This window comes from Salvelinus alpinus, chromosome 36 (genome assembly GCF_045679555.1).
Source record: "Salvelinus alpinus chromosome 36, SLU_Salpinus.1, whole genome shotgun sequence".
Classification (NCBI taxonomy): Eukaryota; Metazoa; Chordata; class Actinopteri; order Salmoniformes; family Salmonidae; genus Salvelinus; species Salvelinus alpinus.
This window is the reverse complement of record NC_092121.1, coordinates 8,146,096-8,173,419: the sequence shown is the minus strand read 5'-3', so window position 1 is coordinate 8,173,419 and position 27,324 is coordinate 8,146,096. Positions and strand designations below refer to the sequence as shown.

The following is a 27,324-nucleotide window of genomic DNA, read 5'->3' as shown; positions in this document are numbered from 1 at the left end:
GTGAGCATAGGGGGTGGGTGTGTGTGAGAAGGGGACAGAGATACACAGACACACTGATAGGGACAAAGTGAAAGGGAGAAAGAGATAGAGGGGCATGAGGGAGGAGACTAACTATGACTGAACTATGAGTTGGCTGTGAGTGTGAGAAGCAACAGTGACCGAGAGAGGGAGAGGATGTTTGATAAGCGGCTTGGGAAATGACTGTTTAAGTTTGTGCGTTGAATGCAGAGACATTGTGGAGCCGGACATGAGCAGTGACAGCAGCTCCAAGAAGCGATATGTATCAACCCTCAGGATGTACATCGGACCCACCAACACTTCCCCTGGGCAGGGAAAAAACATCTTGGCAACCAGTACCTCTTCTGCTACTAGGACTTCTGCTACTGCCACTAGGATTGGGATAGACACAGCCTCTAGTACAGGTAAGAGTGTGTGTTTGTGTGTGATAGTGTGTGTGTGTTCAGTGTGTGTGCGTAATGTCTGTCAGTGTGTAGTGGTGTAGTATGTGGTGGGGGGGAGGGGGGGGGGGTCTAGGAGTGTAACTATTGACATTTCTTTCTAGTTGTTCAGGTCATCATAGTAATAGACAAGTTAGAACAGACATTTATCCCAGAGACTGCATAGCTGAGTGAACCCTAACCACACACCATGACAAAACATTTCTCTTTCATTTTCAGACAGTATATGTGCTTGTTTTACATGACAATGATATTTATTGGTTTTGTTTCTGCTTACCAGTTTGATATTGTAGATAACATATTGTATTGGTGTTTGGACTCTGTACTTCTTGAGTACTGGCTTTTGTTTTGTCGTTGCTTCAAGTTACAGTGCAAAACGTACGCTGCCATCCACCTAACAAAATATCTGAGATTTACTGTGTTTACTTCCTTGTACGTGCACCATCAAAGCGCATAGCATGTACAGTATTTCATGTATTTTCAGATTGCCCTAATTAGCATTGGCTTCATGCCCATTACCTGAGTGAAGGGTGCAGGAATCTACATGCCCAGTTGTTTGTGTGTGCACTTAAAGGCCTTGTGGTTCTTGATTTGAACAGCCTGAGGAAGGGGTTTGGAGAAACAAACATGAGTCCCCCCGCCCTCAGCCTCCTTTGTACATGTTTTGTGACTGTGTTTCTCTCAGAGTGCAGTATCCTAAACACCTGTAGTGTAGGATGACACTACTGTGACAGTTCCATCCGCACTGGAAAGTAAAAGGGGCGTGTAAGCAGAGTGTGAATTATATCGTGACGTTAGAGGGGGCTAACATTTTTATTTTACATTCATGGATGATGTGACGGCTAAGGCAGTTCTAGAAGGCAGATGGATTTTGGAGGATCTGGAAGAGCGCTCACCAAATGGTCCAGAATGGAGTTCAAGCCTGAAAAAGGGAAGTGTCCAGGAACGGTACCGATTCAAGATTGGAGAGGAGACCATCCCCACCGTCAGGATGGTTATGGTCCTGGGGAAGTGCTAAAGTTCTCTGGTCTAGAGGCACCAAGGTGGTCCACGTCGAGCCTGGGGAAGTGTGAAGAGCCTGGGGAATTGGTACAGGGCCGTGCTCAATGCCAAAGAGAGTGTGAGGGAGATGCTCTTGCAAGCTGACACGTGGATGACATCTCTGAAGAAGAGCGGCCTGCCAGGCAAGTTTAAGGCATGTGGCTACCAACACAGGGTACTTCCCAGACTCCTCTGGCCACTGCTTGCCTATAAGGTACCTCTTTCAACAGTGGAGGCACTAGAGAGGAAAAGTAACTACTTCCTCAGGAGACGGCTGGCGGTCCCAAGAAGCTTCATCTGCCTGTACAGCACAGACAGCAAGCTGCAGCTGCCAATAAAAAAAAATTGTAGAGGAGTACAAGGCAACAAAAGCACGTCAGGCTATGATGCTGCGGGACAGCAAGGATGAGAGTGTTTGCCAGGCAGAGATGGAGGTCAGGAAAAAACAGGGCAGCTGGACATGATGGAAGAGCGTGCAAGAGAGGGCACTCACCTGGCAAGAGATCTGGAACATGGAAGGGCAGCGGATTAAGTTTCTGCTTTTCTCTGTGTATGATATGTTGCCCACACCAACAAACCTCCACACATGGGGGTTGGCAGAGAGCCCCAGCTGCACACTATGTGGATGACCAGCCAACCTAGAGCACGTGTCCTCTGGACAAGAAGCTCTGACCAATGGAGAGTTCAGGTGTCAGCATGACCAAATACTGACTCGGGACTGGCCGCGGGACTGGAGCAAGCACGGAGAAAGCCCAAACAACTCACCTAGGACCCCTTTTTCATCCACTTCCTCAGGAGAGAGCGCAGCAAAGGGAACAAGGACCAAAGGGATCCTTGCCACAGCAGGTGACTGGGAGATGTGGGCCAACTTCAAGAAGCAGCTCCAATTCCCAGAGAAGATAGCCAGCACAAGCCTCAGACCAGATATCGTTCTCTGGTTTAGAGGACCAAGCAGGTGGTCCTCATCGAGCTCACAGTGCCCTGGGAGGAGAGGATAGAGGAGGCACATGAGTGGACGCTCGAGAAATACCAGTCCCTCATCCTTGAGTCAGCAGAATGGATGGAGAGCCTGGAATCTGTCAGTTGAGGTCGGCTGCAGGAGCGTCGCAGGCCAATCACTCTAGAGAACCCAGGGGGTGCTCAGCATCGAAGGAGTGGCACGGAAGAAGCCAGTGGCTGTCAGCAAGCAGACAGTGTCATCCCGTTGGACCTGGCTGAAGACTAATGCCAGGGATCAATGTTAAAATGAAAATAAAGATAAAAGTTTAGTTGTTGTCAATAAATATGTGTTGTTGCATAACAAACAGATTTACAATTTAGATACTGTGAGATGTTTTAGTGCCAAGATGTTGGCTATGTGCTACTGCTGTCTTTATACTAATTTGGTGGTCTGGTGGAGAAACACAGAGGAAGTGTCTCAGTGTTTTTGTTGCAGATGTTTTGGTTCAGGCTTATTTTCCCAATATACATGTTTGGGCTATTTGTGTCTGTGTTGTAGACAATGTAGTAGGTGTCAAGGCATGCTGGAGTCTTTCCTGTAACAGGGAGAGCTGATAAATACTCTGCTAGATGAGAGATGTGGTTAGCACATTAGAGAAGAGGAAGAACAGAAACACAGAAGCAGCGATAATGAAACGTTGTCAGTAATGCAAGATGACCTGCCAGGCAGAACACCCCGCTGTTAGTGCCGGCAGGCTGACCAAAAGTGTTTTAGCAGTTACTTTCCCCCAGGGTGAGAAAACAGAGTGGCCAAATAACACCCAAATTAGTAGGTCTCCAAGTGCTACAGTACATGTACAAATTACCTCGACTAACCTGTACCTCCGCACATTGACTCGGTACCGGTACCCCCTGTATTTAGCCTCGTTATTGTTATTTTGTTGTGTTACTTTTGATTATTTTTTTACTTTCGTTTATTTGGTAAATATTTTCTTAACTCTTCTTGAACTACACGGTTGGTTAAGGGCTTGTAAGTAAGCATTTCACGGTGAGGTCTACACTTGTTGTATTCGGCGCATGTGACAAATAAAGTTTGATCTGAGTGTTGATTGATTAACTTCAGAGCACATGCACAAAGACGTTATATGTACGTGTGGTTGTTTCACGTTGCCAAAGCAACACAGCTATAGGAGCCTGCTTATCAGGCTGTCATAGAACAGATGGCCTGCTGTATGAATTTCAAATGTCTTATGATACCCTCTGTCCCCTGACCCCCGTCCCACTCACCCCCTGTTACCCTCTCTCTCACCCCACCTGCACCATCTCATCCAGGGAACAGATGCCCCACACCTACCCCACTCAGAGGTCTGGATCCACCCCTGTTCACAGAGCCATTGGAGGACTGCTCGGCGGATGAAGGAAGTGACATCACACTCCGAGGGGTTATCACAGGAAGTCAGCCAATCAGTGTGTCCTGGCTGCACAATGGTGAGCTGAGGACAGGCCTTATTCTCCATGTCCTGCACAGTTTGGCTCTATGCCATTAAGACAATAAAAAATGTCTTCATTAAAATCAATTTCCACTGTGACATTTTATATCCATTGCCAAATGGACTTGAACGCCCAAACAGCAAGGTAAATAAAAAGCACAAATTAGTACTACCTTGTGATGTTTTTTAGTTCTTTATATATCACCACGTTAGAAGGATAAGAAACTACTTTCAAGTGATACTGCTCACGCTCCTCCGTTAACGGCTTAATTCAATTTTCATTTCAGGGTAGTGGGTGTTCACCCTCCCACATACTCCGTTTTTCTCTCTTTATGCCGGTCTCTCTCGTTCACATTCACACTCTCTGAGACGAACACACTGAAGCTGAGGACTAGTGTCAGTAGCCCGAGCTCTGAGAGCGTTTCATTGTTGCTGTATATGGGTGTTCCCGTGGGCAGGTGAGGCGGTGTTTTTTGGGGAGCCCCACTTCGATGGCAGTGAGACTAGGCTGGTGGTGAGGGAATGCCTACCTGAGGACGCGGGCGCCTACACATGTGTGGCAGAGAACCGAGCGGGCAAGACCTCCAGCAGCGCAGCAGTGTGTGTGAGAGGTAAGACAACACACACACACACAATGCTGAAGTGAGCTCAGATCACTGGCGTACCACACACAGATCAGCGAAACTGCAGTGTGCCACTGGCTCAGATGATACAGCCGGTGGCTTTATTTAGCATGAACACCAACAACACAAAGGGTTAACTGCACTGCAGTAATAGTTTAGATTCTGATGTTGTGGGTTTTTTCTTTTGTCCCTTCTGTTACGGGATATGAAACTGAAATTGTCCCCTGATGGAAACCATGCAGACTTTGAGACTATCTGCGGAGTCCTGAACGCAACTTCACACACTTCCCCTCCCCTCAACAACAACATTATGGAAAACAGAGGCTCAAAGTTACTACTGTCATCCAACAATGACAGTGTCTTCAGACAATCCAGCTCCCCAATAAGCTCTAACACCCTGAGCCTAGGAGGACCCCGAAAAGGTAAAACATGAACTCATTATAGACCATCTCTTATACCCTGAGTGTACAAAACATTAGAAACATCTTCCTAAAATTGAGTTGCACCCCCTTTTGCTCTCAGAACTACCTCAGTTTGTTGGGGCATGGGCTCTACAAGGTTTTGAAAACGTTCCACAGTTGTGTCAAGTTAGCTGGATGTCCTTTGGGTGGTGGATCATTCTTGATACACGCGGGAAACTGTTGAGCGTGGAAAAACCCAGCAGTGTTGCAGTTCTTGACACATTCAAACTTGTGCGCCTCGCACCTACTACCATACCCCGTTCAAACGCACTCAAATATTTGTCTTGCCCGTTTCCCCTCTGAATGGCACACATACACAATCCATGTCTCAATGATCCCTTAGTGACATCAATAAGGGATCATAGCCTTCACCTGGATTCACCTGGTCAGTCTATGTCATGGAAAGAGCAGGTGTTCTTAATGTTTTGGACACTCAGTGAAAATCTATTTCATATTGTATACAACTCGCACGCAAGGTTATTTCTGCAAACATGCTACATTTACTTGGGCTCAATTCCAAAGACATTAATATGCTTTCTGTCCAGCACACTATGGGTTATTATGGATACCTGGTTATTTTCTCTTCATTCAGATGAACCACATCAGTCATATTTGGCATTAATCACTTCAACCAATCAATGCTTAGTTCAACAACAGAGTGTCTGCATGGAAGTCTCATCCAGCCTTTGTACCGTTTCCCTTGTTCTGTATTACAATGCTGCTTTGATCCGCTCTCTCACTGCTCTCTGTCCAGCACCATGTAGGGGAAGATACAGTCCACTGTAGCATAGTTAAACCTAGAGACAGTGGGTGTGTCCAAATACCCATACTAGCGTACTACAAACTAAAACTGCATAGTCATTTTGGCGTTTCAACTAGTAGGCAGGTAGCCTAGTGGTTAGAGCGTTGGACTAGTAACCGAAAGGTTGCAAGATCAAATCCCCGAGCTGACAAGGTAAAAATCTGTCGTTCTGCCCCTGAACACGGCAGTTAACCCACTGTTCCTGTCATTGAAAATAAGAATTTGTTCTTAACTGACTTGCCTAGTTAAATAAATAAAAACATGAACTGGTCTTTTCCAACTCATGTGTTTGACAACAACTGATAATCAGATAAATTGATCTGCTGTACCAAAATGAACGAATGACATGAGTCAACGCAATCGCGCATTAGATGACGAAATTTCGCATACTATTTAGTACGCTGGTATTCAGACCATTTTGTCAACAGAAACTGTAATTGTTAATTTGCTACGTGAGGCTTATATGATCGAATAGAAGTTTTGCAATTGTTAGGTTGTTACGAATGCTCTGATAAGTGGACACGTGTCATTTTCGGCAACTTACCCCAAAAATACTTTATATTGGAGTTGTTCCTGTTGTCATAGAGATAAAGAACTCATCATTGATATAACCCATTTTAACATGGACGTTGCCATTGAGGGCTTCCAACATTTTAAACTAGTCAACTGGGTGGAGATTCCTATGAGTTGGGAGCAATCAGCCAATGATGAAGGAAATGGACTACTTTAAAATTCAGAAGCCCATGCTGTCACAGACACTATAATGACACAGATAAAAATATGAGCCCTCTATTTATCTCTATGGCCTGGTGTTCACACGCGTATCTGCCCTCTCATTGGCTAGAATGGTCTGACCTGATCTCGCCTGCCTTCCATATTTGAGGACATGTATTTCCATTGTTAGAGCTTTCACTCGAATATCTTGTCAATATAATAGACAATCTTTGTTTATGGTCCAGAGAGAGCTTAGCCACGCCCTCCCACATCCCTATCACTAACTACCTGCACCTGTGATCTCATCTCACATCACCTCCGTTCCAGTTCCACCAGTCTCCACAGAAGTCACGCCAAAGAAGAGAGCCAGCTCGGGGACAGGTAAGATACACACTAGTCTCTCTCTCTCCCTTCCTCTGTGAACAAGCCAAGAGCTGCACCTGTCTCTCCTTCAATGCATTTATTCTGTCTAACATTTCCAGTTGTTGTCTTTGCTTTCATCTATTGTGTTTATATCAACCCACCGCTTTTGAATCATATTTACGTCCAGCCTCGGAGACAAAAGCGACACATTTAGTTTGACCCTTTGTACTCTTCTGTTTTGTCAGTGTGTATTGTGCTGCTGTAGTGAGGGACTTTGCTCTGGGTACGGCTAGAGTGTTATCGTGTATGAACTTGGTAATGGTGTTACCAGGTAGAATCCTAAGAGGATGTATAGTTCACACGGGTCACCAGTTGCCCATCCCTGACTTAATTGCATACCTTTGTGTAGATAACCTGTAACTTTGTCATTCGATGGTGTAGGTTTACATCGTTCAGTGGATTGCCCAGAATCTGATTTGTCATAATTGAATGTATGCTGGCTGTCCAGTCCTATCAGTTGCCCTCTAATCTGTGTGTAAGAAAGAAGAAAGTTGTTTACAAGTAGGCCAGTAAATGAATAATTTTATTCAATTTGAAATGGAGTGATTTTAAAATAGGGCTATTTGTTAGGCTAGACGGGCATCAGTTGAATGCATTCCATGGGAGGTTTTGTGGCGTCAGTCCTTCTCGTCTCAAAGAGAAAGTGCTTTATACACTCACACCAATTAAAACAGGAGTGCAACTTTATCACAGTGGTTTTAGTCAAATGTACCATACTGCCATACTGATTTGACTACTGACCAGAAAGAGGCTGTGTTCACAAAGCCCTTTGGGGCTTTGCTCTTAAAAGGATTTCTCCAATGTAATGTCAGGGTTATAAGGAAGTCATCTGTACCTGGTTATAAATGATATCTAACCATTTCTATCTTCAGCATACTTGATAACAGTATTGGCAATTCATTTACATTGAAAATGAATGTTTGGTCTGTATGCTTGACCATGTTATGGACTGGTGTGTGTGTAGGCGTTTGTAGTTGTTGGATTCTGTTGGTTTCATAAGGACTGCTGCTACTTGTGTGGTATGGCATCTGTGTTTGGTCATGAGAACCCGCCTGGAGACCCGCACACATAAACCCATACACACGAACACAACAGCCGTACAAACAAACAGAACCACTCATACACACACCATAACACTTACATGTACAAAAACACACATAGTTCTCACACGCAGTTAATAATGTTTTGTAAACAAATAATTATTGAGGCCTCTAGTGGACTCTAGTCAAATCTTGTTTTACCCTGTCTTTCACAGCCTCGTTGCAGTTTAAGGATCCCCCGTCCCACATTGAGGCACGGCTAGGAGAGACAGCCCGTCTGACGTGTGCGTTCAGTGGATGTCCCCCTGTGGTGTCCTGTTGGATACGCAATAAAGAATCGGTACCAATAATATTTTCTAAAGAGTAAACAAGTATCACTAGTCTTCTTTTCATAGCCTTCTGAGCGTGTGAGTGTACAGTTTGTCTTTTTTGTCTCTCTCTGTAGGTTGTAGATGGGTCTGAGTTGTGGGTAGAGAGCAGTGATCAGAGCAGTACGTTGGTGATCGCAGAGCCAGGACCTGAGCACTCAGGGCGCTACACCGTTGTAGTACGAGACCGCAAGAGCTCGGCGCAGCACACCCTCGCCCTTTCTGTCATAGGTAAATAACACTTGCAAAATATTTCTGTGCTTTGTCTGTTTTTGTGCCGAACCTGTTTGTAACCTGTACCGTGTCTTCCTGGTCCCAGAGCGGCCCCAGTCCCCAGCCTCCAGCCCTGTGGTGTCTCTCCTCTCTGTCTCTCCTCTCTGTTTGGTCCTGTCCTGGTCTGGGCCCTGCTACGACGGAGGCAGTGCTGTCCTGGGCTACGTGGTGGAGGTGAGGAGAAAAGGCCCCGCCGAGTCTGGGGGCTGGAGTGAGCTCACAGCCCATTGCAAGAGTACTTCTTACAAGGTGCGCTCCGGGCTTGAGCCTCAGGGAGAGTACTGCTTCCGGGTGAGGGCCTACAACGTGGTGGGGGTGAGCGAGCCCAGTGAGGAGTCTCAGCTTATCAAGATGGAGCAGATAGGTGAGCCATGTTGGTGTCTAGTTGATTGGTTCCAGCAGGAGTCGTATACTGTGAACTTCATCATGTGTGGCTGTATACTGTGTGGCTCAGTGGTAGAGCATGGTGCTTGCAACACCAGGGTTGTGGGTTTGATTCCCACGGGGGACCAGTACAAAAAATGTATCCACTCACTAGTCGCTCTGGATAAGAGCGTTTGCTAAATTACTCAAATGTAAAATGTTAATCAAGCTTGTTTGTCACATGGACGTCATGCCTTCAGCTGCAGAGAGGAACACATTTCAACAAGACTTTTCAACTTTCCTATAGATTTGTATCATTAGGTGCGTCGTTTGATGCAGCCTATCTGATGACTGACAGCTCACATGTCTGTCTCTGTGTGTGATCTGTAGCTGAGCCACAAGAGGAGTCTCCTCGGACATATGAGGACGTCACCATCGACTCCACCCACAAGGTCACCGATCACTACAATGTACTGGAGAAACTGGGAGTGTGAGTATCTCCCATGAAGCATGACACAAAACACAGCAATGCAGTGTAGATAACAAAATGAGTTAAACTCACTGCCACCAGATCAGCAGGTTAGCGATAACCTCTCTTATCCTCTGGTAGGTTGACATGAACAAAGATGTCTGTTCATCTAGATAAGGGACACTCACTATCTTGTTTCATGCCAGTTCTTGTTCACAATGTTTTTCAAGTGAAAAAAAATGTTCCCTCCCCTCTGAAATGTCAAAGACATGGCTGATCTGGCCTTGACAAAAACACTTGTTGGTTCAGTGTTTAGTCAACAGAGAGGGGAATAGTGCGTCACAGAGCATAGAGGAGAGAGAGAAGTGTTCAAACAGGCATGTAGCAAACCTGATCATCTCCGTTTAGTCAGAATAAGGGATGTGGTTTAATTTTCTGACCCACTCACTCTATCATATCTTTTACACGTGTATGTATCTCTACTAACACCTAGCTCTCCCTCCTCTGAACTCAGACAACTCTCTGCCTTCATACTGTACAAGTGATTTAGTGGTTAGGACCATAGAATATAGTCTTTTAATTCTAGTACTGTAGTTGGGACAGGTTTTTTTCCTGACCATGACCTGACCAGGAAATCCCTAGTGAAACCTCCAGAGTTTTTCCTGGTCAGGTCACATGGTCAGGGATAACCCCCGAGACAGCAATCCTTCCTTTACATTCCTGGGCAGATCTAGGTCAGATCTCTATCTCAGATCTCCAGATGGAGAAAGTTGTTCTGGAGCCATGGTTATACAGACGTTTTGGCACCGATTTACCATTGCATTATGGTCCATGGGGTTCACAGCTCTGTGTGTCTATGTATATCTATAGCAGGGGTGGGTAAAATACAGATCCATCCCACGAGGCCATTCAATCCAGCCAGCGGGAGGTTTGAGTATTTATACATTTTGGGGGGAAATTGATTATTATAGGTAAAAAAAAAACACTCCGGGCGACTCTTGAACATCTAAAACTAGATATAAAGTTTGTAGAAATTATAATGGACCGATATAACTGCCATTTTTCTGGCCCGCAAATTTATTTTGACAAACAAATCGCGGGTCCCTTTGTTGAATTTTTAAATCCAGATGTGGCCCTCGAGACAATGTTTGCCCACCCCCCTACACACATTCATGTGATCATAGACTGATTCTGATTTGTAGGGACAAAAGAGTCTCATCAATCCATTGCATGGATGGCAATATTAATACAAAGCAACTATATTAGTGTATGTGTAAAGTAGTTAAACGACTCTGCTGGCCATACTTATTCTTCCCCTGCCACCTGTAGGGCCAAAACCGTAAAAGCTACCGACACCAAAACAACTTTCAAATGTGCAGGCTGACCCCCCCCCCCCCAAAAAAAACGTTTTGATACCACTTCTACTTTTCAGCTCTATAGGCTTGAATTGGAGGTATTTAGCTACGCTACTGCTCCTGAACCATTTTTAAAACTACCAACAACAAAACTACTAACATTTGCAGTGGTACTGTTGGTAAAAAAATGAACGTTTTGATACTACTTATACGTTTCACACTACCACACTGTTTGCATGAATCCCAATGGATTTCAGGGGTAATAGACTTGGATGGGAAAAATGTACTACTAGTCCTCCACCGTTTAAGCTAGAAACGCCATTCAAAGTTTAAAACGCGCAGACCGGTCTGGAATAGGTTGCTTGTATACTGACCACAACCACGCAACTACTGACCACCGCTACAAACCCCACCCTGACGTTGACATGTGCAGACTGACTCAATATAGATGCCTTCAACACAACTTTTTGCTATCATTCCTACTTCATCAACTATAAAGCTGGTTGTATCCCCATTCATTTCAATGGCGGAAAGCAGTCTTCAACATGAACTGAAATCAGTGTCACAACTTTTAGACAAAACATGTTGAGAGCTTAAAAACACTTTATATGGCTTATGATGATATACTGTAGTGCTCCCTCTACCCTACTATAACCCATTATAGTAACTCCACACCTACAGCCAATCCAAAATGGGTCACTATCACTAACCTGTAGCCTATGAAAAATCTATTCAAATCAAATCAAGTTTATTTTATATAGCCCTTCGTACATCAGCTAATATCTCGAAGTGCTGTACAGAAACCCAGCCTAAAACCCCAAACAGCAAGCAATGCAGGTGTAGAAGCACGGTGGCTAGGAAAAACTCCCTAGAAAGAGTTATTACTACCATTATTACTACCATTATTACTACAACTTCTTTCATTACTGTGAAAAACACTTAAAGAGGAGCAAGCAAACCACATGTTCTCGTTAATGACGTCGATCCCCTGTGACACTCCACAGGGGGAAGTTTGGCCAGGTGTTCAAACTGACTCACAAGGAGACGGGCCATGTGTGTGCCGGAAAGTTCTACAAGGGCCGGCGGGCCAAGGAGAGGGAGGCGGCCCGTAAAGAGATCGAGCTGATGAACTTCCTGCACCACCCCAAACTGGTCCAGTGTCTGGGGGCCTATGATCTCAAGCCAGAGATGGTCATGGTCATGGAGTTGTAAGTATAGAATCTAGACAACAACCATTGACCACAATACAACCATTGACCACAATACAACCATTGACCACAATACAACCATTGACCACAATGCATGGCAGTGGAAGCCATAGAGCCCTGTAGAAGTAAATGCATGACGTCCGCAGTCACTAATGTGAATGGAGTTCATTTGAATTGAGTTGGATTGAATCAAATTGAAAATACAACCTTATTGATCCTGTGATTGTTTGTGTGCAGCATTGGCGGCGGTGAGCTGTTTGAGCGTATAGTGGACGACAGCTTTGTGCACACGGAGCCGGCCAGTGTGCACTACATGCAGCAGATCGTGGAGGGGATGGGCTACATGCACCAGAAGAACATCATCCACCTGGACCTGAAGCCTGAAAACATAGTGTGTGTTGACCACACTGGCACGCACATCAAGATCATTGACTTTGGCCTGGCCAGCAAGCTGGGTGAGTGTGGGGCTGGCTGAGGGACAGAGCAGGTTTTGGAAACATTGTTGGTTTGCATTGCAACATCTGGAAAGTGAATGTCTGCCTCTGTGTTCACTATGATATATATATATATGGGCTGTGTCTTAAATGGTACCCTATTACCTATTTAGGGAATAACTTTTGATCAGGGCCCATAGGGCTGTGTTGAAAAAGGCCCTGGTCAAAATTAGTGCACTATGTAGGGAATAGGGTGTCGTTTGGGATGCATCCTCATTACCCTGAGGTGTTGTCTGTCCTCCAGACCCCTCCACTCCCCTGAAGGTGATGCACGGGACACCAGAGTTTGTGGCTCCAGAGGTGATTGGCTATGAGCCTGTTAGCTTAGCTACAGACATGTGGAGCATTGGAGTCATCTGCTATATATTGTGAGTACTAAGGCAATTTTCTATTTCATTCATTCTCAATTAGACATTCTTCTCTGCCTACAACAGGGCTTGACAAAATTGAGCTTTTCTGCCACCTAGTGGCCATACATTGCTATTGCTCATATCAAGTTGAAATGCGTGTGTCTGCATGCGTGTGTTCAGACTGAGTGGTGAGTCTCCCTTCCAGGGTAACAGTGAGGCAGAGACCCTGGCCTTGGTGACTGGTGCTCAGTGGGAGTTTGACGAGGAGAGCTTCGACGAGATCACTGACCAGGCCAAAGACTTCATCAGCTCCCTGCTCAACAAGGAACCAAGGTCTGGGACAACACCATATTCCATATACCTGTACCAATATATAGTCTCTGAGTGACTGTCTATGGATGAGCCTAGCTCTGTCTCCCTTCTAACCGCCCATCTGTCCTCTAACCCTCTCTATCTGTCCCCAACCAGGCGCAGGATATCCTGTGAGGAGGCTCTGGTCCACTCCTGGATAGCTGAGCCCATCTCAGCAGACCCCAGCACCACCAAGTGTCTCTCCAAGGAGAAGATGAAGATATACCTCGCCAAGCAGAAGTGGAAGGTAGGTAGTGGGTTCCCCACCAGGAGGACACTTTGTATTTTACTACATTTCATCATCCCCCAGTTGGTGTGAAACTGACTGAAGCCTCTCTGTGTATCTCCTGTAGAAAACAGGGAAAGCCCTGCTGGCGCTGAAGAGGATGGCTCTGCTGTCTAAAGCCGATGGGCCTGGCTCTCCCACCACCCCTGCAGAAGGTGAGACCTCCCTCCATACTTCCAAAACCTGCCATACCCAATACAAACCATGTCAGTTTCTCATAACCCTACCATTCCTCATGTGATGTACAGAGGTGCAACTTTTCATTCTGAAATTGCATTTTTGTCCCCCGCAGTTTTATAGTTGGAATGTGATACAAAATGAGGCAACGATGTGCTTTAGTACCATGCAAACCCACTTCTAAAACCAAAGTTGCGCCCCTAGTGATATATGACCCTGTTAGACCTGTCAACCAGATGAGCGCCACGCATACCTTTGGTTGACTTGTCCTCAGTCTGGCTGACCAGGCTATGGACTCTGATGTGAGCCTTGACCCTGCTGTCTGCCCCCTGACAGACAGCCCCCTGAGTCCTGAGGCAGAGCATGCCCTGCAGTCTCTAGAGGTCAAACTCCAGGGGGTGCCCCAGTTCTCCCTGACCCCAACGGACCAGACTGCCTCCCAGGGCTCCACCGCCCGCCTCTCCTGTCACCTCACAGGTACCTACCTATACACCGCATTACACGACAAACAGCTTCCATCTCGATCGCTTTATTAGACATGTTTGGTTGACCGAATTACACGTTCAGCTGGGGCTTGTAAAGATTTTAAATGCTTTGTTTTAAAGTTGGACATTGATTAAGAGCAATCATGCCTTACTAAGTCCCTTGCTCAAGGCCACATCCTGCTGTGTAATACACGTTAAGCTTTTTAGTTCAAGTGTGTAACTACATTCCATTCCTCAGCTCTTGTCATTGGATGTTTCCTCTCTCACCCATCTGACCTTTCCTTTCAGGGTATCCTGACCCAGAGGTGGTGTGGTTGAGGGGTGAGGAGCCTCTGGAGGAGTCATCCCGGGTGCAGATAGAGTATGAAGAGGATGGGCTCTGCACCCTGGTCCTGGTCCAAGTTGGGCCAGAGGACTCGGATGTTTACACCTGTAGGGCCACCAACGACCAGGGGAAGGCACTGTGTTCAGCCAAACTCATAGTAAAGGAATAGGTTTGTTCAGAACTGTGAATACGTACTGAAACACAAACAAGCAGATGTGCAGAAATTCAGACGCCCATGTTTGTGAAATGTCTTTCAAACATTCCAGATAATGTTGTGTAGCGCTTAAACCACTAAACTCTGTACATTACGGCTCTTGTGAAACAACTCTTTGAAAACCTCTAAGTCCTGCTAGTTATTTTGGACATGCGTACGGGTTTGAAAATAATAATCCTGTGAATTAAGACTACTGTCAATAGAGTAAGTGTCTTAATAGTAAAGGAATCTTTTTGCACCAAGTATGGTTGTTAAACATTTGCCAGATGCAAGTTTAATGTGCATGTATTGTAACCGCTATGAATTTGGAATAATTTATTTTTCCCAGTGAACCATTACAGTACAAACATTTTATAGTTGCCTCTAAGACCAATGGCTTTTTATTTTTACAGTTATGTCCACCAGATGACAGCATATTCTTTTGAAAAAGAGTTTGTCTTGTGGTGGAACACCAGCCTTGTGGAAAGTGTGACAAAAGACAGGAAGCATAATTCCACAGCATTGTAACCCCACTGTGTGCTACAGATTACTATTTTATGTCTACTAATTTAAGGGCTGGATTCAATCCATTACGCCGAAACTCTGCGCTGAGTGTGCTTGAAATTTTAAAGGTGATTTCCAATTGAGCCGGTTTGCTGTAAATGCAGTTGCCACTGACATTGCCTTTAAATGTCAATCGGGCTACAACGCGGAACTTCTGCGATACAGATTGAATACAACCCTTATATAAAAATAAAGTAATTTCAACCATTTAGCTGTTGAAATGTGTTCCATGTTTACATGGGGAAGAGCAGGAAGCCGCTGCAGTACATGGTGTCGTCATAGACCAGCCTGTTAGCCTGTAACTCAACATAGACATTATCTCCCACCTCCAGAGGAATGACCGCTGCCACGGGCATCGGTTCCTACAGTGTCCCAGACAGACACCAGCCTCTGACCATTCTTTGTCAAGCACACCACAGAATTAGGAGGGGTGTTCAGGTTGTTCATCATGAAACGGAAGTAGTACATTCCTTTGACTGTGGCAGTGAAGATACCTGTAGGGACATAGCTTAGTTTCTAAACACAACACATGATGCAACACACAGAATATCTAGTACCTGTGGCAGGGTTGTAGGAGCTGCCGGTGTTTGAGAAGACCTTGTACTGCAGGGGAATGGGAGTGGTGAAAGGTCCAATGTGCCCTGTGCCCGGAGAGTTGCAGAGAAGGCCACCTGAGAGAGATACAGGATGGATGAGATCTATATTGAACTGTCAGTTGTAATAATGTCAAAGATCCGAGGCTGTTAGAAAGTTAAATATAGGATAATCCCTGTAATATACAGAAGCAATGGGTGGATAGGAGGTTGGTGACACCTGAAAAGTGCTATATTACCTCCAGTTAGTCTCTTCAGCTCCTCCACTTCATTCTCACTGGTTTGTAACCGGGTCTCCATGAGTCGCAGTTTCTCCCACGTGACTCCTAGTTTCTCTCCTCTAAATTCATTAACCAGAGAACCAGTATCAGATGGGTAGCATTCATTGCTGTGGTCTCCCTGAGAGAGAGATAGACAGCAGCATAGTGGCAGAAAAAAAGACTGCAATACAATTCATTCTCAAACTCATGTTCTTCTGAAACCTTTCCTGAAGTACAGTTCCGTGCTGTTTCTCAATATGCTATCAGGAAGTAGGAACTATTACATTTTTCTGAGATGTTCTAAACACTTTTTTTTTTTAACAGTACTTACTGGTCCTTCAGGTTTTGGGCAGGTGAGCAAATGGGCGTGACATTCTGATAACCCATTGTCTTCCTCCAGTTTTTCTTGATTGCTAAAACACTTTGAACGAAACTGGGGTCCACTTGATCTCCATCATAACCTAATGAGCACAACAGTAGTCATTTCTCATTGCTTTCACACACAGTGCAAATGCTCAGCACATTTTTGCAAAACACTAAACACAACTCTTTACAAAAGATGGAAAAGTCAGTTGAGTAAATCATGACTAAACAAAAATAAAACATTTGGTCACAGCTGATACAAATTACTACCATGAATGTGAACCTCTTCTGCACGTGTGCAAAACTTCTTTGCACAATTATTCAATCAGTCCTTGAAGACAATTTAAGCTTAAAAGTGTGGTCGGATGCTTTATATGGAGCGTGTGACACCATGCAGAGGCCAAATAAAGTACTGCATCGCTGTGCGCCTCTCAAATTTTGTAAAAGCTCCTTTTAACTCTGCATTGACACGATTGGTTGACGGTAGGTGGGGGTGTGAGGTCCTGTATTCACACAAACTCGCTTCCTTCAGAACAGCTCTGCGAAGCGCAAAAAGTAGGTTTGCTCTGACTTGTGAGGAGGCCACATGACAGTAAGTGCTGTACGGCCAACACTGACGTCGTTGACCATGCCAGCACCTGTTATTCATGCATAAAAGAGGTCACCTCTGAGTTGCTGTTTACCAACAATGGACCAAGTAAAAGGTGCTAGCTACATGGTCAGTCCAATGTCTGCATTGGCCGTGATACAGCCTCTGCAGAAGTCAGGGCATTCATACTTCTTGCGCTTAGAGAAGCAGAGCAGCTGGGCAAGAGCTGTTGTGATGGAAGTTGTCAAAGGAAGTGAGTTTGTGTTTATACAGGAACTCTCGCCCCCACCTACCATCAATGAATCATGTCAATGCGGAGCTATACGGCATGCCCCCAGAGGCTCCACAGTTGTGTCATATCCTCCAACCACAAATCCTCATCAAGCATACATTGGCTTGAGAGGCCGAGGGCAAAGGAAAGGTAGAGTGATTTGTTTGGACACATGCTCAAGCAATCAAGGAAAAACTGTAAATGCATCATCTTTCTAAATGAATATCTCATGATCAATACAATGGCCAATAGCCTATTCAGCTACTCATTATGTCCACTAGAAAGCAACCTATTCATTGGAGGAAGAGAAGTGAATGTTTGGCTTTTTCAGTGGCTTGATAAGACACATATCGGCTGGGAAAAGTGGATTATAACAGGGAAGTAATTGATACTGTAGCCCTACATAATGTTGTTTGAACCAGTTATGAGAGGATGAATGGGTAAGGCCATCACTACACTTATTTTGGTCATGCATCCCTGTCGGGAGACAAGGCTTCTAGGTTGGGGGGGGGGGGGGGGGGGGGGGTCATAAAGGTGTCACTTCAACTCCGAGGTGGACTAGGTCAGATGGTTTAACAATCAATCCATCAAATTATGCCAATAGTGTTTTAACATTGCAATATCAAATTTATATAGCACTTCTTTCATCAGCTGATATCTCAAAGTGCTGTACAGAAACCCAGCCTAAAACCCCAAACAGCAAGCAATGCAGGTGTAGAAGCACGGTGGCTAGGAAAAACTACCTAGAAAGGCCAAAACCTAGGAAGAAACCTAGAGAGGAACCAGGCTGAGGGGCAGCCAGTCCTCTTCTGGCTGTGCCGGGTGGAGATTATAACAGAACATGGCCAAGATGTTCAAATGTTCATAAATGACCAGCATGGTCAAATAATAATAATCACAGTAGTTGTCGAGGGTGCAACAAGTCAGCAGGAGTAAATGTCAGTTGGCTTTTCATAGCCGATCATTGAGAGTATATCTACCGCTCCTGCTGTCTCTAGAGAGTTGAAAACAGCAGGTCTGGGACAGGTAGCACGTCCGGTGAACAGGTCAGGGTTCCATAGCCGCAGGCAGAACAGTTGAAACTGGAGCAGCAGCACGGCCAGGTGAACTGGGGACAGCAAGGAGTCATCATGCCAGGTAGTCCTGAGTCATGGTCCTAGGGCTCAGGTCCTCCGAGAGAGAGAAAGAGAATTAGAGAGAGCATACTTAAGTTCACACAGACACCGGATAAGACAGGAGAAATACTCCAGATATAACAGACTGACCCTAGCCCCCCAACACAAACTACTGCAGCATAAATACTGGAGGCTGAGACAGGAGGGGTCAGGAGACACTGTGGCCCCATCCGATGATACCCCCGGACAGGGCCAAACAGGCAGGATATAACCCCACACACTTTGCCAAAGCACAGACCCCACACCACTAGAGGGATATCTTCAACCACCAACTTACCATCCTGAGACAAGGCCGAGTATAGCCCACAAAGATCTCCACCACAGCACAACCCAAGAGGGGGGGGCTCCAACCCAGACAGGAAGACCACGTCAGCGACTCAACCCACTGAAGTAACGCACCCCTCCTAGGGACAGCATGGAAGAGCACCAGTAAGCCAGTGAATATGCTACAGGGTTTAAATTCAAATGATTGTCATTCATCTCTTGGCAAATAGCCTAAAAAGTGTCAGGTCAGTTTAAAATCAGTCTTCAGGTGTTTTGTGTTGTGTTCCTTCCTGGCTCTTACACAACTAATTCTCAAGTCATGTGCCTTCCTGGAACTGTCCTGATGGAACAGGTTTACTACAGGACAACTTTCTCTTACTGGAGCCAAGTTGTTCTCTTGGCTGTTGAAACAAGACTTTCTACACATCTGTAATCCTACCAACTTTAACCTAGCTCCATCTTGACAATTACCGTAACCAACAATGAACAGAAGACACGCAGTTGACAACACATTCAAGATAAATGCATGAGGCACAAAGAGTTTATCAAAATATGAGCTTTTTAATTTTCCAGTCACACACCAAAAAAGTTGCATTAGTGTCAGAAGAAAAAGCTGACCGCTCAGATGTTTTTGAACACCGCAAAGGAGTCACTTCATCTTCTGTAACGTATAGAAGGTCCCTTTCAAACATGAACATTTGAACAACAAACATCCACTTCCATCCCAAATAAAAAATAGTATGTACATTCAAGTAAATTCAAGTTTCTGTAATGCAAATAAATAGGTGCTTTTGTGTACATAAGAACAAAATCCAAAAGAGAAGACCCAGTCTCTTGCAGAAGGCATTCCATGTTGAAATTGAGTGGTGAGGGGTTTCAGGTGGTGGTGAGGGTTTTCAGGTGGTGGTGAGGATTGTAGGGAGTGAGACTTAGTCCATGTGTCGGTGAGTGAGGGGCCAGGTAGGGGTCTTCTCATGCTGCCCGCCTCCTTGTTGGCACCTCCTGGTGGGGACTGCGGTGGCCCCCATATAGCTTGGCTGCCCTCGACTCAAAGGCGTTCACCATCTGCTTCACCACCTCGTCAAAGAACAGGGTGGCCAGCTGGGAGTGCAGCGGGGACCTGAACTCGAAGGATACCTGAAGAGTGAAGGGGAGAAAATAATAAGTACTCAAATTCCATGCTGCTGACACAAGTTTACCTATCCATCTGAGGAATATTGTTTCCTTTGAAAACAGTGCTCATATCCAAAACGAGGGACCACCATCTGTATTCCTGTTAAGAGAATTTTGTTCTCAAGGTACATAACCCAATTTAATTATATTCCTCAGTCTGAAAACCAGAATTTGTAAGATCCTGGTCGAATGAAACAGACGGAGGCCCAGCTAAAATAGTCAAAAAGGTTTATTCACGGGAACGTTCTAAAGTCAAGAATACAAAACAATTCATTTTATACTGACTTCTCACGCCCACACATTCACAAAACCATACACACAAACATACACACACAATGTCCTGCTACGCACACACTGTCTCACTACCCAGCCGACAGAGATCAGTGACCTTGTCCTTGACACGTACTCCCTGTTCTCTCCCAAATCTCTAGTCAGGTCGGCACCAAGCTCAGACAGTCTGTGTTTAAAATACCGTAAAGACATGTTGTCTTTACCCTAATTCTGACTAGGCTACACATTTATACATTCTAATCACTTCCATACAATTATATGTTTCAGGGCAGAATATTCTAATCATTCAATTAACCGATAATTCTCACCTATCAATTCCTGATTTAATGGCTGGCTGACAGACAGACAATGAACTCATTCCATTCCGCACTATTCATTATTCCTGCCAAGTCATCCTAAGGCCTTTATTAAATGAGGCTGTCCAAAAGACAGTCTGTCCTCCATCTCCCAAATCCCACTACAGGTAACCTGTCCCAATATCTGGGTCACGAAGTTCCTTGACAGGGAGTAGAGAGGGAGAGATATCGCTATGACCTCTCTGGTCAGCTATGTGAAGAGGCTAGGAACACTAACAACTACTGGATATAAATAAAACCTAAATTGCCTTTACTCAACTTCTTCCTTCCAAAAAAAGTATCTTTATAGGTTGAGAGAAGTGCAAGGCCTGGTGTAAAACTAGCCCCCTGGCAGGCAATTTGATCTCAAGCCCTTAAGTTCATTAGTAATCACTCATGTTCGCGTGAACATCGACGTAACATTCATAAATGTTAACTACACTAAGACGACGTGTACTTCAGTGGGCTATTATCTGACCTCGCCGACTTTAAGGTCTCAGGCTGACACCAAATGAAAGCGAACTGTTCTGGTGGACAAAATGGTGGTACTCACGTGGAAGTCGATGTTGCAGGAGTCTGGTTGGTCCTCGGCTGCAGGTGCAAACCTCCATATCGTCTCCAGGTGGCTGAAGAGGGATCCGTCTGTACACACGGCCTGTGAGACAACACGCACACTCATTACACACTGCTCTTGTCCAGGACATGGCGCCAGACAAAGCCTCACTAATCCTTGCTCTATGGACGTAGGAGCACAATGTTAGCAGCTAGGTGATCAAAAAAAACGATTTAGTATTTATCCCCTAGGAGGATCTAATCAATGTATTACAGACGATTTAACCCATTCAGCCGGTCCCATAGTACATTTGAATCCCACAAGTTACAGTACTGAAATTTCACATGATATGCCTTCAGAAAGTATTCACACCCCTTGACTGTTTCCACATTTTGTTGTGTTACAGCCTGAATTTAAAATGAATTACATTGGGATTGTGTCACTGGCCAACACACACAATACCCCATAATGTCAAAGTAGAATTAAGTTTAGAAATTTGTACAAATTTATAAAAACGTAAAGCTGAAATGTCTTGAGTCAATAAGTATTCCACTCCTTTGTTACAGCAAGCCTAAATAAGTTCAGGAGTAAAAATTTTGCTAAACAAGTCACATAAGTTGCATGGACTCACTGTGTGCCATAGTGTTTAAGGGAACCTATTGGTAGATGGGAAAAAAAAAAAAAAAGAATAAGCAGACATTGAATATCCCTTTGAGCATGGTTTTGTTATTAATTACATTTTGGATGACGTATCAAATCAAATTTTATTTGTCACATACACATGGTTAGCAGATGTTAATGCGAGTGTAGCGAAATGCTTGTGCTTCTAGTTCCGACAATGCAGTAATAACCAACGAGTAATCTAACCTAACAATTCCACAACTACTACCTTATACACACAAGTGTAAAGGGATAAAGAATATGTACATAAAGATATATGAATGAGCGATGGTACAGAACGGCATAGGCAAGATGCAGTAGATGGTATAGAGTACAGTATATCCATATGAGATGAGTAATGTAGGGTATATAAACATAAAGTGGCATTGTTTAAAGTGGCTAGTGATATATTTTTACAATACAAAGATACAGGTGTCCTTCCTAACTCAGTTGCCAGAGAGGAAGAGAACCGCTCAGGGATTTCACCATGAGTCTAATGGTGACATTAAAACAGAGAGTTTAATGGCTGTGATAGGAGAAAACAGACAATGGATCAACAACAGTGTAGTTACTCCACAATATTAACATAATTGACAGAGTAAAAGGAAGCCTGTACAAAATAAAATATTCCAAAACTTGCATCCTGTTTGCAATAAGGCACTAAAGTAAAACTGCAAAAAGTGGCAAAGAAATCAATTTTATGTCCTGAATACAAAGGGTTGTGTTTTCCCCAAAACATAACACGTCACTGTGAACCACTCCACATATTTTCAAGCATGGTGGTGGCTGCATTATGTTATGAGTATGCTTGTCATTGGCAAGGACTAGTGAGTTTTTTAGAATAAAAATAAACAGAATAGAGCTAAGCACAGACAAAATCCTACAGGAAAACCTGCTTCAGTCTGCTTCCCAACAGACACAGAAAAAAATTCACAACATTCAGCATGACAATAGCATAAAACGCAAGGCCAAAGAAGACAGTGAATATTCCTGAGCGGCAGAGTTACAGTTTGACTTAAAAATCAGCTTGAAAATCTATGGAAAAACTTGGAAATGGCTGTCTAGCAATGATCAACAACCAACTTGACAGAGCTTGAAGAATAAAAAAAAATTATGTGCAAATATTGTACAATCCAGGTGTGCAAAGCTCTTAGATTTACCCAGAAAGACTCACAGCTGTAATCACTGCCAAAAACAATTCTAACATATGTTGACATAAAAATTAAATACAGAAATATATAATTTATCAATTTGCAAAAATATCATGTTTTCACTTTGTTATTATGGGGTATTCTGTGTAGATGGGTAAGAATTATTATTTTTATCCGTTTTGAATTCAGATTGTAACAAAATGTGGAATAAGTCAAGGAGTATGAATACTTTCTAAAAGGCACTCTAAATAGGGCACAATTTCCATATTGATACAGGATGTCTACCCTCTCCTTGTTATAAACCGTGTTGTACAATGTTATCCGGGCTTACCCTGACTTGGTGGTTTGGGACAACCGTGACCTGCGAGGTGTAACGCTCCACGATGGGAGGGAACCCAATCTCCAGCTGGGCCCGGACATCCCCGTTCCTTCCCTTCACGACCCGGGACTTCTTACACCAAGGGACAAAGTGCTGGTACTGGTCCACACTGGCCACCACACTGTACATCTGCTCTGGAGTGTACCTGGATGGGGAAGGAGAGGGTGATCCATCAAGAAGATGCTCAAAGGACTACTCATGTACACTTGAAAAATAATAAGTCAGGAGTAAACATTGGACTGTGATATAGGAAAGATACAATATGCACCGGTCTATTTCAATCCAACCACATGTTAACTGAAGGGTATTGAAGTTGAGAAGAGGAAAGTGGGGCTTCAGAATCACCTCTGGTCAACAGGGGCTGACAAGACAGAGGGGCAGAGAGGAGTTGTGTATGTGATGATGTCTCACCCTAGTGTGCGGCTCTCAGAGTACTCCATCCTGCGGGCAGTGATGGAGGCAGCCAGGTTAATGAAGCTGCGGGAGGGTGTGGTTCGGAGGAGGGGGGAGGACAGCAGAAGGGTGGCACGCCGTGCTGACAGTGCCCCACAGCTGCCCAGGTGTCTGGGAGGAGGAGAAGAGGGAGAAAATGTGTTAACCTATGTGAGCATAAGACCAGTATGCTTTACCAAAGATTAAGTCACCTGCTGTGGTGAATTTTTTGTTTGATAGTCAATCTTTCCAAACTCCAGAATAAAAAATAACAGTTTTAAAGTATCATAACAAAGACGATCTAAATTATTTTGTCCCAATTTGGTGAAAATAGTTTGGTTGTGTGTTTAAATCCCAGACTTAAAAACAATGAGATCAGATCAAGCCCTTTCAAAGAGCTCTATAACTTCCACTATGTAGTAGGCCTATCTAAAATGGTTACTGAACTCAGACGAATTTGACGGATAAAGTAAGACACCTGCGGGGTATGAACAGAGCATGTTGACTGCACCGTGTGTAGGAGCCTAGAAGACCTGCCAGAGGGACCCCCTTCCTCTCTCAGTCCTGTGACTCAAGTGACTCAACATTACAATACAACATCTCACATTGGCCCGCTCAAAAAACATTGCCATACAAAATATCTCACTGCTTCAAAAATGAAACCCCCAGCTTCTAGCCAAATTGATAGCCTTCCCTACATAGTCACCTAGGCCAGTCCTTCCTGAACTTTTTCACTCATGCCCCCATTGCCACGGGAAGATGTTTGCGGTGGCGTGAGCTGCAGATGGCTGTATCGCACCCCTAATACAGGAGTAGTAAAGGCCTAAATATATATTTTTTAAGGGGGCCCTACTTCCCACGGATATGCATCCCCCCCCTTTCATCATGAGGGAACATCTCCTGCCCCCCACAATTCTAGCCTTCAAATGTGTATTCTAACCATAATACAGAGGATTGATTGATTCTGCTGGTCAGAGTCTGGGAGACAGGTAGGCTGCCTCTTACTGGGGAGAGAAACAGACATTTTGGAGCCTACTGCCTGACATTCAGAGAAACAGACATTTTCTAATTCTGTAGCCGAATGTACGTCACTTAGCAATAGAAACTTTCTCCATTTGGATATTTTTTTCTTTTTCCATAATTCTTAACATGTTCAATTGTACTGCACTATTATTTGTTCCAAATTAGCTCAGGATTTTACCAAACTTTAATTGTAACCGGAAATCCATCTAAATTCTCTACATTTTTTGTTTTGTTTCTTATTTTGTTAGTTTATCATCTACCTCTCTGCTGCCCCGCTGTAAACCCTAGGGGGAGCGTCTCAGATTTAAAACATATTATTTTATGTTAAAAAAAATTATTGCGGTTCTATTCAACCATTGTGAAAAATAAATAAGCCACAGGCTACAGTTGGTGAATGATCCAAACAGCCTACACGCCGCCGGTTTTCGTAAACATGCTGGAGGATCGCTCACCGGCATTTTTGCACTTACCTGATATTTGTTCTGTTGGGATTTCCTCGTATAACTTTTGAAGAGTGTACTTCAGACATCTCAACCAGTGCCCGGAAAAGAAGAGGGGTGGTTTTGATGGCCATGCTAGAGGTTTGTGGAAATGCAAATTCTCAAAAGTTTGAAGAGAAGCGTTTACTCCCCGGCTTTGTCCAAGGTCTGCTATAAAATCATGTGTCACTCAGGTTGCATAAGTTGGACCAATAATGTGTGACGTGAGGGGGGGGGGGGGGGGTCTATGTCAGACAACCAATCGGAAGGAAAGATAGGAGTGTTATAGGCTATTGAGTATTCAGGTTTGATCAATCAGTCATCATGCTATAAATTCCCATACAGACCATTCATTATTTTGGGTAGTTTCAGTTTTTTCTGTTCGTCATAGAGAACTGTATCTCTCTCTCTCTCGCACACACACACACACACACACACACACACACACGCGCGCGCACGCACGCACTCTCATTCCAGTTGCCTACTGCAGGTATTAAAACTATTTGCGCGATCAGTTTTCGATATCGCTCATTTGCACTTCACGTCAATGATATCATGTCAGCGTGTGGGACTGTGGGTCAATTAACCTTGTCGGATGGGGCGCCCTGATTCTAGTTTGTGAGCTAGGCAGGCTACTGCCTGGGAAGGTCTCCCACTCAGAAGTACGAGATGGGGACCGGGGTAGGTTGACCTCAGGTCTTCCCACTGGAAGCCCGAGGTAGGGGGAGCGGGTGAATCTATCAAATAGCGCACCTCTAACTTTGTACAGTACAAATGCAATTAGTAAAATCAGTCACACTAGGAAATGCAACCAAATAAACCACAATTCATTCATAATACTGTGAATATATAGTTCCACAGACATGTTGTTGCATTTTTTCTGGTTTGTGCGAAATCGTAAAGAATAATATAAAACCAGTCTGCACACCACCAAGGTGAATTGGTTTAGTCTTGACTCTTTGTTGACAGTGTTGGGGGATGGGCAATGTATTGATGCTCGAGTGCAAATCAACAACAAATTGTTTCTATCCGTCTTTGTTATTTCTTTTTGATATGTATTAGTCTTATTTTTGTATATATTTTTATAGTTTTAAATTATGTTATTTATTTGTGGTGTTCCAAATGTCTGAATAAAAATTACAGTTAGTGCAGAATGGTGCTTTTTTGGGGAGGAGGCTGAAGGGGGGGTTCGCCCAGGGAGCCATACAAGCTAGTCACTGGGCTGGACATAAGTAAAAGTGGCTGGGCCAACATTTTCCAGTAAAAATACTGCACAAATTCCCCCCCAACATATTTAAGTGAAAATTTGTGCAATCACAATACATAATTTAACACACAACACAGGATAAATGTGACCAGGAAACATCACACATTTCCCTTGACAAACGAGCCCGTTATTATTGCAAAGTAGTCCGCGCAAGTGCACAACTGCGCAACTACACAACCGCTTACAACATAATGAAATATACAACATGTCTGTCAACTACACATTCAGAGAGAGAGAGAAGAGGAGGAGAGAAGAAAAGGAAGGAAGGAAGAATAGAAAGTCCTGAAGGTGTTTTCATTCAGCCCAAAAGAGCACCATTTTTACAATTTGAAAACAGCCACACACAATACGATAGAAAGCCGTTAGGGTTATACCATGAACTGTATGGCTGGTATGAAATGAATAGCTCACTTTGAATAAGCAAACACTACAGTATAGTCACTCGGGCATAAAAAACATGAAATCATTATACATAATTCATGTATGACTAGCTCACTTGAATCAGCAAACATAAACTCGGCCTACCAAGGCAGGCATGAAAACATGAAATCATCATACATGGCCTAATATCGGGTATGAATTGTCACAACCTGATCTGTTTCACCTGTCCTTGTGCTTGTCTCCACTCCCCTCCAGGTGTCGCCCATCTTCCCCATTATCCCCTGTGTATTTATACCTGTGTTCACTGTCTGTCTGTGGCAGTTTGTCTTGTTTGTCAAGTCAACCCAAGTGATTCTCTCAGCTCCTGCTTTCCCCCAGCATCTCTTTTTTTCCTCACCCTCCTGGTTTTGTCCCTTGCCTGTTCTGCCACTGA

The 27,324-nt window shown here is 44.2% G+C and overlaps 2 protein-coding genes and 1 pseudogene across 3 annotated transcripts; 1 reads left to right on the top strand and 2 right to left on the bottom strand.

Moving 5' to 3' along the window:
* The first annotated feature begins 98 nt into the window (after nucleotides 1–98).
* Nucleotides 99–15,461, top strand: LOC139564742 (myosin light chain kinase, smooth muscle-like). The gene is made up of 17 exons (XM_071384511.1): nucleotides 99–422; nucleotides 3,771–3,926; nucleotides 4,387–4,539; nucleotides 4,794–4,973; nucleotides 6,856–6,909; nucleotides 8,207–8,331; nucleotides 8,437–8,590; nucleotides 8,679–8,996; nucleotides 9,386–9,485; nucleotides 11,824–12,027; nucleotides 12,265–12,482; nucleotides 12,766–12,889; nucleotides 13,052–13,204; nucleotides 13,340–13,469; nucleotides 13,576–13,663; nucleotides 14,022–14,162; nucleotides 14,459–15,461. The coding sequence occupies exons 1-17, from the start codon at nucleotides 248–250 to the stop codon at nucleotides 14,662–14,664; spliced, it is 2,679 nt and encodes an 892-aa protein (XP_071240612.1). The 5' UTR covers nucleotides 99–247; the 3' UTR covers nucleotides 14,665–15,461.
* On the bottom strand, nucleotides 15,010–17,829 carry LOC139564743 (complement C1q and tumor necrosis factor-related protein 9-like; annotated as a pseudogene).
* Nucleotides 17,830–19,308: 1,479 nt separating this feature from the next.
* Nucleotides 19,309–25,540, bottom strand: LOC139564965 (coenzyme Q-binding protein COQ10 homolog, mitochondrial-like). 2 transcript variants are annotated; one of them, XM_071384920.1, is made up of 6 exons: nucleotides 25,235–25,441; nucleotides 23,721–23,873; nucleotides 23,262–23,454; nucleotides 21,751–21,775; nucleotides 21,120–21,221; nucleotides 19,309–19,904 (listed from the first exon to the last, which is right to left on the bottom strand). In XM_071384920.1, the coding sequence occupies exons 1-6, from the start codon at nucleotides 25,336–25,338 to the stop codon at nucleotides 19,849–19,851; spliced, it is 633 nt and encodes a 210-aa protein (XP_071241021.1). In that variant the 5' UTR covers nucleotides 25,339–25,441; the 3' UTR covers nucleotides 19,309–19,848. The 2 variants fall into 2 exon arrangements, with proteins under 2 accessions (XP_071241021.1, XP_071241020.1); XM_071384919.1 differs by lacking the exon at nucleotides 21,751–21,775 and having other exon boundaries at nucleotides 25,235–25,540.
* Between the last annotated feature and the right edge of the window lie 1,784 nt (nucleotides 25,541–27,324).